The sequence below is a fragment of the Alternaria atra genome (assembly GCF_907166805.1).
Source record: "Alternaria atra isolate CS162 genome assembly, contig: 21, whole genome shotgun sequence".
Lineage (NCBI taxonomy): Eukaryota > Fungi > Ascomycota > Dothideomycetes > Pleosporales > Pleosporaceae > Alternaria > Alternaria atra.
This window is the reverse complement of record NW_025091319.1, coordinates 2,914,297-2,928,188: the sequence shown is the minus strand read 5'-3', so window position 1 is coordinate 2,928,188 and position 13,892 is coordinate 2,914,297. Positions and strand designations below refer to the sequence as shown.

The 13,892-nt window shown below is 52.0% G+C and overlaps 4 protein-coding genes across 4 annotated transcripts; 1 reads left to right on the top strand and 3 right to left on the bottom strand.

Annotated features, from left to right (window-relative positions):
* Positions 1 to 78: 78 nt before the first annotated feature.
* ALTATR162_LOCUS1372 (uncharacterized protein) lies at positions 79 to 3,052 on the top strand (the record flags this gene model as incomplete). Its single annotated transcript, XM_043308968.1, has 5 exons — positions 79 to 193; positions 513 to 1,452; positions 1,498 to 2,020; positions 2,068 to 2,211; positions 2,297 to 3,052. The coding sequence occupies 5 exons, from the start codon at positions 79 to 81 to the stop codon at positions 3,050 to 3,052; spliced, it is 2,478 nt and encodes an 825-aa protein (XP_043164903.1).
* Positions 3,053 to 3,535: 483 nt separating this feature from the next.
* On the bottom strand, positions 3,536 to 4,962 carry ALTATR162_LOCUS1371 (uncharacterized protein; the record flags this gene model as incomplete). The annotated part of the gene is made up of 3 exons (XM_043308967.1): positions 3,536 to 4,300; positions 4,384 to 4,731; positions 4,900 to 4,962. 3 exons carry the CDS (start codon positions 4,960 to 4,962, stop codon positions 3,536 to 3,538), a joined length of 1,176 nt encoding a protein of 391 aa, XP_043164902.1.
* A 907-nt stretch (positions 4,963 to 5,869) lies between these two features.
* Positions 5,870 to 8,107, bottom strand: ALTATR162_LOCUS1370 (uncharacterized protein; the record flags this gene model as incomplete). The annotated part of the gene is made up of 5 exons (XM_043308966.1): positions 5,870 to 6,109; positions 6,158 to 6,254; positions 6,301 to 7,111; positions 7,165 to 7,246; positions 7,295 to 8,107. The coding sequence occupies 5 exons, from the start codon at positions 8,105 to 8,107 to the stop codon at positions 5,870 to 5,872; spliced, it is 2,043 nt and encodes a 680-aa protein (XP_043164901.1).
* Positions 8,108 to 10,557: 2,450 nt separating this feature from the next.
* Positions 10,558 to 12,287, bottom strand: ALTATR162_LOCUS1369 (uncharacterized protein; the record flags this gene model as incomplete). Its single annotated transcript, XM_043308965.1, has 4 exons — positions 10,558 to 10,875; positions 10,927 to 11,373; positions 11,438 to 11,787; positions 11,840 to 12,287. 4 exons carry the CDS (start codon positions 12,285 to 12,287, stop codon positions 10,558 to 10,560), a joined length of 1,563 nt encoding a protein of 520 aa, XP_043164900.1.
* Positions 12,288 to 13,892: the final 1,605 nt, after the last annotated feature.

The window sequence follows — 13,892 nt, the reverse complement described above, 5'->3', positions numbered from 1 at the left end:
CCGAGCTCTACTCTACTACGAGGTCGATCCCGCTTACATTGTTCCCGTGCACCTCACTGCGAGCCCTGGGCGATTACCATGGCGACTTCCTCCAATGAGCAGTCGCAGCCCAGTGGCCCTCACCCAAGCGACTCATGCGCCCTCTCGCAAAACACTACTTCGGCCGATGGCACCTCGCCGCGCTCTACAAAAGGTCAGTCCATGCTTTTGCTGCCGCTTTTTGACTCTCAAGCCCTCGCAATCAGTTTCTCATTATTTTCTGAAAATGCTATTCAACTGTCGACCTAGCTGTAGCAATGTGACTGTTCAGTGATTGACAACAACCCCTGCTTAGGCGTCGAGTTGATTCTCGATGTCTGGTTGAGTCCTGTGGCTAAGATGTAGCTTATGCACGCCATGTAGCAATATGAGCGAGTGCAACGCCCGAAAGCAGTGAACCCAATACCTGACTGACACACCTTCATGTTGTCTGCGGAGTGGCTACCGAACACCGGCTAACCATGCGCCCACAGTTGTGTCCTTTCCCGACGATAGCACCATCTCCCCATTGATGATCGGCAAAAACAAGGAACTTGACCAAAAGGATTACCTCGACCTCGACAGGCCCACGAAGCATTACCCCGCAAGCATCAGCAAAAAGAAACTATCTGGACGGCCCTCAGTCGAGCGACTGGCCTCAAACAAGGCGGCGCCAAGTGAGGGAAATCCATCTTTGTCTTCCCTACTCTCGAATAGCTCAACAGATGCCACCTCTGACGGCCAGCACGCACACGAGAATCTATTGAAACAGGTGGGCACATGGCTGAAGCATGAGCGAAGTAGACGCCATGCGCGTAGGGAAAGGCGCAAAGCTGCTAAGGGGGGCGCTGTCCAAGAGCCGATAGAGGCTGTTCCTGATGAGACAGTTGATGAGTCCAACGCTCCAACTAGGAGTAGCTCGGTATCGTCTCACGGTGACGACTCCCTCGATCAACTGGCACACATCCTTGAGAAGACTTTGTCCATGAAGCCAGCCGACGCTAAGAGGAGGATGCAACACTTTCGCAGATCTTCAACAGGCTTGAAGCGACACTCCGCCATTTCTCTAGATACGGACTACTTCGAGTCTGTAGACCAGTTAGTCCCGAGCTGCGAGGCTATCTTAGATAACTCAAAGACTATGGCGTACAACGCAGATGTTTCAAACCGCGAGTCCACCTCGCAAGTATCAGAGAAGGAAGCACGCAAAGAAAAAGAGGCGTGGACCAATTTCCGAGCCGAGGTCCTCCGTCTAGTTCACACGCTGAAACTTAAAGGATGGCGGAAGGTATCCATGGAACAGAGCAACGAGATTGATGTGCAGAGGATGAGTGGCGCTCTAACAAATGCTGTTTATGTTGTCTCGCCTCCCAAGAATCTACCACTCCAAGAGCAGGGCGAAGATGGCCAACCAAAACCAAAAAACCCTCCCCCGTAAGTCTTTCTTACTATACAGAAGACAAGTCTAACACGTTTTAGCAAACTTTTGCTGCGTATCTACGGCCCACAAGTAGAGCATCTGATTGACCGAGACTCTGAATTGCATATTCTTACGCGTCTTGCTCGAAAGCGAATTGGTCCACGCTTGCTTGGCACCTTCACCAACGGACGCTTCGAGGAGTTTCTTCATGCAAAGCCATTGACTGCGAAGGAACTGCGCAATGCGGAGACGTCCAAGCAGATCGCAAAGCGTATGCGGGAGCTTCATGAGGGTATTGATCTCCTGAAGGAAGAGCGAGAGGCCGGCCCATTCGTATGGCAAAATTGGGACAAGTGGGTCGATCGTTGTGAGCAAGTCGTTACTTGGCTCGATCAACAGGTTCGAGAGAACAACCAAGACTCAGTGCAATCTCCCGGCGACAAGTGGAAGAAGCGAGGATACGTGTGCGGTATGGAATGGCCCGTGTTTAGGCAGATGGTTGAAAAGTATCGGAGATGGTTAGAGGAGCAGTACGGTGGCGCAGACAAGATTAACGAGAGAATGATCTTTGCTCACAACGACGTAAGTCGGACCTTTCGCCATGTCATTCAAAAGCTGACTCTGCGTAGACCCAGTATGGCAACATCCTTCGTATGGTTCCTGACGGCGAGTCGCCTCTACTGCTTCCAGCAAACCAGCACAAGCAGCTCGTGGTCATCGATTTCGAGTACTCAAACGCAAACCTTCCTGGTCTGGAATTCGCCAACCACTTCGTAAGCATATTTCTTCGAATCTTCTCAAGATACCATGGATTCAGTGATCTTTACATCGTGTATATGACAGCTGACAATAACCCAGACAGAGTGGACGTACAACTACCATGACGCGGAGTTTCCGTGGCGTTGTAACACAAAGTACTACCCCACCGTCGAGGAGCAGCATCGCTTTGTTCGAGCATACCTGATGCATAACCCATCGTACAAAGCGGCTGGAGGCTACACTTCCAACCCTGCCACTCCACATTTGGGTCCTCTTCCGTCCTCCGGAAGCACGACCGCACTGGCAGCGACTGCCGCCCCCAGCAACATCTCCGCGTTCATGTTGGATTCGCGTGCTCCTCCAGGCGAAAAGTACCAGGAGCAAGAGGCCCAAGCCGAGCGACAGATTGAAGAAGAGACTCGCCGCCTCTTGGCCGAGACCAAGCTCTGGCGTCTCGCCTGCTCCGCCATGTGGGTAGCGTGGGGCATAGTTCAAGCACACGTCCCAGGTCTTCCCGACTTCACCGCTGAAGAAAACAAGGCAAACGTCAATCCCAGCCAGGAAGCGGCAGAATTAGACAGCGCTACAGCAGAGGTTAGAGCCGAGGCGGAGGCTGAAGAGAAGGGGGCTGGGATCGTGGGTGAAAAGATGGCTGAACAGGCACAAGAGAACAAAACACAAGCGGAACAGGATACTGACCTTTTCAAACCACAGGATGAGGAAGAGTTCGACTACTTGGCCTATGCTAACGACCGCGCGATGTTCGTGTGGGGCGACGCTATCCGCATGGGCATCGTGAAGGCAGAGGAGGTGCCTGAGGAGTTGCGGAAGAGGGTTAAGCTGGTAGAGTACTAAAGAGTGGATGATGATACGAAGTCATGATTGAGACGCAGTGAGAATGGCTATGTTGATGTCATTTGTTGATGGAGGACATGCATCGGTCTAGTGGAGAAAGTGCCTTACTGATTCAAGCCATGATCAGGGTTGGAGGAGGAGCGCGATAGGGTTTAGCCCAAGATTTGGAAGCTTACTGGACACGGTACTCCGTGTTACTGGTGTCAGGTCCATGTCTTCTCAATTGACTGAACCAAGACCAAGTCGCACTCAGATGCGAAGAAAATCAAACAAGTAAAACCACAAGCTTTCCGTCATGACTCAGACTGTTGGTATTGTAAAGGCTGTTCGGTTGAGCATAATGCAGACCCATAGATTTGCGCAAACTGGTATATATCCAAAAACCCCATGAAATGACACAAACGCCGGAGAGGATAGCATCCTCTTGTAAGCCAAGTCGTACAATCATGCCAACTGAAGTCTCGACGAACAAGGCATCTCAGCTCAGCTTGTATCCATGACATCACCATCATCCCCATTCTCTTGCTCGTTCGCCTTCTTGGCCTTGTCTATCCTCCCAAATGCGTCAACCAACCCTTCCAAACCCCTAACCTCGTCCGCTCCAACTCTACTGCCACCCTCCCAGACCCCTTCAACGCCATCCCTTGTATCCACACCCCGTCTCTCCAATATCCTCTTACTTTGACTCTCAACATAGACTCTACGTTCGCGGCTCAATTCCTCTTTATCCTTGGTTTGTGGTTGAGAATTGGTAGTATGAGACGATGGAGTGGTGTTGCTGGGTAAAGCGGTATTGGGTAGATGGGGTTTTAACGATGCGAGGAGTTGGCGGAGATGAGGGAGTTGGGAGGTTGTGAAGGTGGTGTGGGTGGTTAACGGAGCGGGTTTCTTGTCATTGTTCTTGTTTTCTCCGTTGGAGGCAGTGTTTGTGTTTGATTGTTGTGGTAGGACTTGCATTCCTAGCGACTGAGCGGCTGCCGTGTGTGTTAGGAATGCGAATGGTACGCTTTGCTCGTTTTGTCCGTTTCTCTCCGACGACGCTTTTGACGGCGATTTAGATGTTCCTTGTTCACGCTTCGGCGCGGGGGGTGGTTGGAGTAAGGCTTTTAGCCGTGCTATTTGCGCCTCGTTGCGTGTCTTCTCTGCGACAAGCGCAGCGTTCAACTTTTGGGTTTCGATTAGTTTACGGCGGAGAGTGTAGAGGGCTTCGGGAGTGAGTTTCGAATCTTTGGGCGGGGGTTCGAGATTCTGTTCTTCTTGTTAGTCCTCTCCCAACTTCCCTCTTCCCTCTTCGTGCCTCGAAGTGATAGTGTCGCCGTCAGCACACATACCTCATAGTGCCCTAACCTAACCCACTCTCCCAAGCCTTCGTCCCCGCCCTTCCCCCTTCCCAACGCAAAAACATTTCTCAGCGTCCAAATCTCCAGTTTATCGAAATTCTTGTCCACGGCATTCTCCATGAGCGTTTCGAGCTTCAATACGCCTTCTTCAATCTCTAGTCTAGCCTCGGGAAACAGATCGTTGCCATCTCCGTCTCTTTCGGGTGTACGTCCTTGGGAGGCGTATAGGTCTGCGAAACCGAGTAAGGAGGGGTCAGCGGAGGAGAGACCGGTTTCGAACGAGTCGGTACAGCGGTAGAGGACTTCGTTTACGGCGTTGATGATGTCGTCAATTAGGGACTACAAGGCTCGAATGTTAGTCGAAGCGGTTCGAGAGTGCTGAGTACAAAGTCGAGTGGCGTTGTCTCGAATCCAAGACAGATGCATCTACACAATCTGGGTGTATGGCGGGCACATGCATCTCCAACACTCTGCATTGCCCCACCATCACTCGGAAACTATACATACAATAGGAGGCCAAGTAAAGTGCTCGGTAAGGAGCATGTTCTCCTGCTGCTTTGCGCTCGCCATATCGTCTGTCGTTGGGGTGTGGTTGCTGTTGTCGCAATGCTCAACTCGATGTTTGCGACGCGCCGAGGGACGTGTTTACAGCGGACCGGGATGTCACTGGACGGAAGACAAGGGTTCGGGGCACGCGCTAGTGTGTTCGCTTATCCTGCCTCTTTGAGAGCCCTTGCAGTGAATGGGTGTGGAGGTGGAGGGGAAAGAGTATTGGCACTCTCCGCGGAACCGTACAATCTCCAGCGGTTTGCGTTTGTTGAGGGCCTAATCCCGTCTACAAGAGGCTGGCAATGCAGATGCTGTACATTCATCACTAAATCACTGGCACAAGAAGTCCCTAGAGCGAGGCGGACAAGTAGTCAAAGATGGAAGATAATCCTTCATATTGTGTGCAGCCTATTTAGCCGTCACACCACTTGATACAATGTCCACAAGCACATATGCTTGAAATCCTAAATTATACAATGCTACCTAGCTGTACAGTAAGACTTTTATCGTCAATACTCAAAGCTGGTGCTTTCCATGAAGATAGATCATGACATCCAAAACCACCTTCAGTACAGCTAGTCCCCTACCATCCACCCAAAGCTGCACATGCAGAGCATGGTTGATGTACAGTCTCTTCAATCTTATGCCAAATGCTCGAGGCAAGAATACTTTTCCGCGGTCGCTGTGGGGCAGAGAGAAGACGGGAATAATTGGTAATCCAAGATAACACTGCAACACAAATAACGCCATCAAGTCCAGAGTAAGACCTGGAGTGACCCTTCTCTCCATACGTCATGTCGCTGTCGTAAATGCAGTAGATGTGAAGCAAAAGACAATACCACCACCATTATCGTACCCGTAACCTGCGCGGCGGAGCTAGGTATCTATACAAGACGTCCTCCATGGACAATGTCAAGTTGCATGTCGCTCAGTACACCCGCTGGGTTTGTTCGCGGAATCGGCGCTCTTCTTCCGCTCGGCGGGCCTTCTTTTCCCGCTCCAGTCGGATTTTGTGCGCTTCGGTGCCGTCGTCCATGAGTGACTCCTTGAACCAAGGGTGTTGCAGTGCCTCCTTGGCCGTTATCCGCTTCTTGGGGTCGTACACGAATATTCGCCGTAGTAGGTCGAGGAACTGACGGTTAAAATCGGTATGCGCTGGTATTGTTTCCTGTGAATGTTAGATTATCATCAAGCGGCACGATGTAAATGAACATACAGGAAGCTTCTTCATCGCTTTCACGTATTTCTTGGATGCCTTGTTGGTGTCCGCGTTGGGGTAATCGAGCTTGTAGTTCTTAAAGTATCGCGCAGCACTAGACATATTAGCAGCGTCATGTATCGAATCATGTGTGTACTTACGAGCTCGATGAGTTTCGTGATGACCCGCGGTCTTGCTTGTAGACGGCTCGCACAATGTCTCGATCAATCTTGCCACTGCAGACGGCCTCCATCATTGCCAGATGCTCGAGGTTGTCGTGCGTTTGGAACAGGGCGTCGCCAGTGAAGAATTCGACCAGGATGCATCCTATACTCCAGATGTCGCAAGGGAAACTCCAGCCTAGGTTGAGGATAATCTCAGGCGCTCGGTAGTGGCGAGTTGATACTACTGAAGAGTGGTACTCATCGTTGAAGGTTGCTGATCCAAAGTCGATGAGGCGGATCTCTGGGTCAAGGAGGACCTTGCGATGCCGCGCTGTCCGGTTAACTGTTGTTGACGACGACGGTACAGTCCTATTGTACGTAAAGGTCTGGTAATTGTTATTGACAAGCAGGATGTTCTCCGGTTTCAAATCGGTGTGGATCAGATTAAGGTCGTGGAGGAAAGCAACACTGGTGAAGAGCTGCTTCGCAAACTTCTGGATGTGGGAGCTGGGGAACGGAACAAAGCCGTTGGACTTGAGGAAGTCAAAGACACTTTGTCCGTAGAGATCGGTGACAATGCAGATGTGGTTCCTGAAGTCGAAGCAATCCCGCAGATGGATACATCGGTTGATGTTGTGCTTGTCGTTGGATGCCAGTGTTGATAGTACCCTCAACTCGATGCGACTGGCATCTCGGTATTTGGGCACTGATCGAATGACCTTGATGGCACAGTTTGTGCCTTTCCGTCTGTCGTAGGCCTGGACGACTTTACCAAAGGTGCCCTGGCCAAGCAGTTTTGTGATCTGGTCTGATATCGGGTGTTAGCACGATTCTTAAGTGTATGCAGTAATTGTCACGTACATCGCTCTGTGAGATCGGCCTCTGGGACTACGATGTAGTGGCCGTCTTCATCATCAACCTTTTGATCCTTTGTGTAGGATTTCTGCGACATGTCAGTATGGAGCAGTCGAGTACGAGTCGCACTTCTTACGTCTTGGACAACCTGGACATAGACATCCTTGGCCTTGATGACGGGGTTAGGCGGCGGCTGATACAAGCTGAAGGGGTCGTCATTGTCCAGCTCTCGTCTCTTGGCCTGTTTTGCTTCGTCCTGTACTACGGCGCGTGTGCGCTTGCGCTTCTGGCCGGCTGCACTGTTGTCGAGAGGCGAGATGTGATGACCATTGCTGACCTGTGAGCCCAGCGAGGTAGGCGCAGTGGTGTTGATAGCGGAGGTGGTCCTGTCGGTGGACAGCGAGTGGTTGGGCGAGTCGTAGTAGGGTGTCTGGGTGGTCGAGTAAGAGGTGTGCTGGTTGTAGACGGGGTCGTATGCCGTGGATGCCGTCGTCTTGCGCTTCTTGTCGGTATGGCGCGCAGACGGGTTTGTGGCGGCGTCTCGTGCAGACGGCGGCTGCTGGCGCGGTGGAGGCAGCTGAGGGTCGTCGTCATCATCATCGTCGTCGTCAATGACAATGACCTCTTTCGGGATGCCGTTCCTGTAGAAGTCGGCCCAGTCGGGATTCCGCCGCCGCTGGGCCGAACCCGGGTCGGTCGCGCTCATGTCGATGGGCGGGGCCTGTGTGATGGGCGGGAGCTGTGGCGGGTGTCTGGTGTGGGCAGTCGCGTTTCGGCGAAGGTCTGAATTGGAGGAAGCGCTAGCGTAGCCGTTGTAGAGCGAGTTGCCTATGCGAGCAGAGCCGTTGGCAATCTGGGCATTGGAGATGGTGGGCTGGTATGTCTGGTGGTGAGAATAAAACTGATGATGGGGCGGGAGTGTGGCCGTGGCGGTCGAGGGCGTAGACATGGCTGGGTTGTCTCTCTGGGGGTGCGAGAGCCGACGTCGTGACGCTACTTCTCTGCTGCGCAGACGGGCGGACCAAGCACGTCGCTGAGGCGGCCAAGCGGCGCGATGGGGGCGCCGATTTGGACGGGTGCCGTCGTTGGTGATGCACAGGCGGCGGTTTCTGCGTGCTGGGACGGAGGCTCGCGGCCAGCAAAGGCGTTATCGCAGGCCTTGGCCAGTCGACGATGGTGCTGCCGAAGGTGCTTCACGCCGCGGCTGGATGCAGGACCTGGGGCGGGCTATAGCAGGCGTCTGGGCGATGGGGGGGCACTCTGGGAACAAGGGCGGGCGTCGAACATGCCAGAGAGGAGTGAAAGCGTCGTGGTCGCAGGGTCGAGGCAGGCGAGTTGAGATCACACTTGTTGCGGAGTCTGTGGTGAGAAGCCGGGGCCTGTGCGGTCCACATGGAGCGTCATTCGTTCAATCTTCTCGCGGCACGCCAGTCGACCGTCTCTCTTTCGCGTCTCGCGCCCTCGTCGACGACCCTACTACACTGCGCCAGCCTCAATCCTCGACTCTATTTGACGGCAATCATCCCCCGTTGCATCTAGTCTTTCCCTGCTACATGCTTCCAAGGTTGCAACAAGGTCATGTGCCTGCGCTGCGCGTTTGGCAGCAGCTAGCCTGATGAACGAGAAAGCCGCCGGACGCCCATTAATATCTCTTCGGTCGCTTGGGGGCAAGAGGGTGGCCCAAAGCTTTCTCCACTCGACCTGTCTGGCCACATTTACGCACTCGTGCAAATGCTCATATATTCCACAATATCAAATACGTCTGCCGCCGCGCATCCTATACAATGTACACACTATGTCGTAGTAGGCCCGCGATGTTGCTGAACCGCGCCCTGACCACCAGCATGTCGCAGACTGGTGACAGTGAAACTGCTGCACATGAAGACCATCCAAGAAGGAAATCAACTCCGCAGCACGAATCCCTACCATGTGCGGCTCTACAGGCATCGGATCTCCTTCCACGTCGAGGCCTTGTGTGACCGCTACAAAGTGAAGCAACGTCGGTGGTCACGGCAAGACGGTGATCTGCGTGTAGTGTCATCTGGTTACTGTGGTAGTCGAGCAACCACCATCCTTCGTGACGAGCGCTTTCTCAATAATGCACGATACCATGGCAACCCGTCTCTAGACACTTCACCTCCCAACATCAAGTCAATTCAGGGTCCATCCAAATCCAGCTATTACTGCATGCTGGCTGCCCTCCGGCTATTCGCGAACCCTGGAAAATACGAGGCCCGGTCCCTGCCGCACGTGGAGCAACACAACGTTGCCGCTCATGACTTGCTGCTAGTTTTCCTCGATATCACCCAACTATACATACTCCCAACTCTCTTATCCTCCAGGCACACGCCACACACGCTGATGTGAGATTTCTCTGCTATTGGTACCGGTCGTCTGGGTTCGCTGTTTTGCATCTCACCAAGGCTGGGCTGATGGAAGGTTTGCTGCACTCCGCTTCACCGATAACGTCATAGCCCCAGCGTCTCCACACCTACACCACACTTCATAGTCAATAGCAGTGTATCACACAGGCCCTTGAATCCACACCATTCACTGAATTAGCAATGTTGGGTTCTTGCGACGACAGTTCTGTATGCGCCTGTGATTAGCCGCCAAGGCTGAGTCGCTGCATGGCCTGCAGTCGTGCGCGGCACGGGTGTATGCTAGCAGGGCGCTCAACCCTGGTCTGGCTGATATGTGGGTACTGTGCCCGATTACTTCCTGCTCACTTCCCACTTGCTTGCCTTCTGTACCTGCCTTGACTGCGGAGAAGATGAACTTTACTCCATTCATTCTATGGTTGTAGTAGTGCAAGAGGCAGTACGTTCTAAAACAAGTCGACTTGGGGTAACAAGAGTTGACAACCAAGTTAACAATCAAGATTTGTATTGTACACTACTCCGTTATATAGCGGTGTTGAACTGCTATTTTTTACTACATAGCTGGTGTTGAACACAGACCATGGTGAATAACATGGTACACACCTATGGGTCCACTCTTGTTCCTCCTCCAATCTGGTGTGTGAACCAAAACATCTTGGCTCAAATACATGTTTTGTAGAGGTAAATTGATATAACCGACAGCTTCCACTATGCAGATGAGTTTTTTTTTTCTTTTTTGGTCCATAGCCGAGCGCCTCTTCTCAGCGCGATAATATGTTCAGACAGCCGCTCCGATGCATTTTTCCTGATGATCGTGATTGCCTTCTTTCGTGATGCAACCTTCAAAACCCAGTCTCGAAAAACCATCACACAGACGCCTCGCATATGCTGGTCAAAAAAGCCGTCCGTGCAGTAGTGAAAAAAAAATCGTGAATCGTGATTAATCACGACGAATGAGACATGGTCGGCTGGTCGATATCCTCGTTCAGCGTGGGTGGACATGGCGCGATGTTGGTGATCACAACTTTGGGGCCACACTGAGTTCCGCGAAGAAGTCAACAACTGTCTTGCAGACACGGTCGACGATAAATTCGACGTCGCTATCCGTGATGTTGTATGCAGGAGCGATGATGACATGATCTCCACGGGTGCCGTCAAACGTACCGGACCCTGGATATACATAGACGTTGTATCCATCCTTCAGCCCTGGTGTAATAGTCAGTAGACGAAATACTCGTGAGAGTAGGACGAAAATACCCAGCTCATGGACCCTCCAGGCTACTGCCACTTCGGGATCGAATGGCACTTTGGTCGCCTTATCTTGCACAAACTCAATCTGCCATGATTAGAAGCTGCAACACAAGTACAGATTGCTTCTCACACTTACCCCGAGAAACAGACCTTTACCCCGGATGTCGAAGACATTGGGATGATCACTTAAACGAGCCACCAAATTCTTCATCAGCTTCTCCCCCTTGTCCTTGACATTATCCAAGAGCTTGTCGTCTCGAACGATTTGTTGTACTGCAAGACCAGCAGCGCATGCCGCAGGGAAGTTCTGGAAGGTATGACCGTGAGCGAAGGCGGATTCTCCAAGGGCATCCGTTATCACTGGTCCCACGAGCATGGCAGATATGGCTGCGTAACCGCCTGCAAGGCCCTTGCCTACCAATTGGATATCTGGGACGACGTCCTCATCTTGCCAGGCATGCATATAGCCGGTGCGGCCCATGCCACTCATAACCTCGTCCAAAACGAAAAGCACCCCGTACTTCTTGCATACACTCTTCATGGCCGTAAGGTAGCCGGGTAATGCGGGAACGCATCCAAGTGCCTGCATCAATATGTCAGAGACTAAGTACTCGAAAACGTGGCCTGATAATCATGGTGCTACTTACCGCGCCCACGACAGGCTCCATAACGAAGCCGGCTACTGTTTCAGGGCCAAGATCAAGGATCTTGCGCTCCAACTCATCTTCAAGTCGTTTAACATACTGAGCTGTCGTTTCTCCCTTGATCATATCGCGGCAAGGATTGCAAGGAGATACGAATTGGGTCTTCTCGGGTAGTATAGGTCTGTACATCTCCTTGCGGCCTTTGTGCCCACTGACCTCAAGAGCACCAAGCGTCGCTCCGTGGTAGGATCGATCGCGGGCAATGAACCACCGGCGTTGAGGTTGCGGATTGTCTTTCGATTTGGAGTGATATTGGTAGGCTAGCTTTTGAGCTGCCTCATTAGCCTCGGAACCTAATGACTGTAAGCTTCTTTTCGGTCATCAGAGGGGCATAAGCCATATTACCAGACCCATAGAAAACCACCTCAGTCATCTTATCATCGGTTGATTCAAGAAGAAAATCTGCAAAATCCTCCACTACATCAGTTTGGAAACTCATGGACGCGGCGTACCCAACACCAGTTTCTTCTTGCTGTCTTATAGCTTCATACACTCTTTGGTCTTTGTGACCAATGTTCGATACAGCAGCACCTCCAGAAGCGTCAAAAATCCTCCATGCCGCCTTGCCATCTGAGACTGACAGCCAGTTGCCCTTGGCCCCTTCGAGAAATAGGGGAGGGCCCCTCGCACTGCGTTTGAGTAAAGGACTGCGAGGGCCATTGCGGTTTCGGCGGTTTCGGCGATCCCGAGAAGTAGTAAGTGCAGGGACTTCGTCCATACTTGATAATGAGATGCTGCTCTCGGATGCTGGACTAGGAGTGCCGCTCCCATCGAATAGTAGAGCCGGTGCCATCTTCGCTATTCGAAGAACAAAGACGGTAGGTAAGTGCGTAATAGAACAATGAACCAATAGAGTAGGAATTAAATAAATTCATGCAAGTCTTGGAAAGGAAAGCACAATAATCGTAGAGGACTGCACAACGGCTGAAGAGGGGAAAACAGAAAGAGAGTGCGAATGCAGGTGAATGACCGGTGCCTTTATAGTCACTTGATAGTCGCATGGGCTAGCCACGAATCGTATTGTGATCCGACCGGTGAGGCGTCTTCTTGGAACGGAACGTTTGCGGTGTAATCAGGCTCAGGGTCATCGAACCACTCTTCAAACTCTCGGCAGACCATCTTCAGCCCTAGATTTCGGGCCGGTGGGAGAGCCTAGATCTGAGAAGACCAGGACATGAAAGCATTCTGGTTCATGCCTAGTTTTCAGGTCCACGGATTTGTAAATTAGATGCGGTGAGGGAGATTAGGCTTGTTCATTCTTGTGAAGAGTTAACGGTCAATCGCTTACTCAATTAGCCAATCAGGATATATTGTGGCTGTTTTACCGGATTTTGCTTGATATCGACGTGATAAAAGGACGGTAAGCCGAGTACGATAGGAAGACGCCATATGTAAGACCAGGGACTATAATTGCCTCGATGTCAGGGCAAGAAACTAGAAGCACTCAAAGATAGTCATCCTTGCATGTACTGCACGGCATAGGAATATCCAAGAGACGGGAACAGTGTTTAGCAGGGCCAACGCGGGTCCGTTCCTGTCGTCAGATTTCCAATCGAATCTCACTTCAGCAGCTTACCACACACGTGCATGCACTGAAAACGCCATGCCTTAGCGGCTCGCAAACAGCCACCACGCATGTATCATTGCCACATGGCGGGAGTGGAGTATCCAAAAAGAGACGTGGGTCTGTAGGGTCGACAAGGTCCGCTACGACCGAATGCAATCAATGCTAAGAAGATCGGATCGGGTTTTAACCGTAAATCTTGTGTAACCGAGCCTAGTGTATGACATCCGAGTGCTCCCTGATATTCAGTGACGGCATTGAACACGAAGGAAGCCTCTTGGGTTCCATCAGAAGCCGAAAGACAGGGCGCTGTGTGCTTACCGTTGCGGATGCTGGCGCATGTTACGAGCTAGAAGACTTGGAACCTGGAAGGCTTGTGCTCCTTCCAATGCATGGGAACGATCTGACACGAGTTCCTATAACGCTTAGATGGAGGTGGATATGCATACTACAGTGATTGTGAATCGTGACCGTACAAGGATGACGTCGAGTGAATGAGTCCACTTACATACTAGAGGTTATTGTGGGTGAGGGTGCGGCCAACCAGATGCATGCGGCCCTGTCGCTTCTCTCCATATTGGCCCGCTGAGAGGGTTGGAGTATCGACGCTTCAATGGGCAGTTGAGGTGCCGGACACACGCGGACAAGTTACTACAATTGATCAACTGCAGATCCTGGCACTAGCGTGACGGCACGAGATGATGCAGCAGAAGGAATAGAACAAAATGCGCAGACGCCATGTCAGGTGCCGTGGTTGCGATTGGGGAAGAGACGTTTTCGGCAGAGCGGGCTTGACGTGGTGGCGCGGCGTGATAACGGTCAGACCCCTGCGTA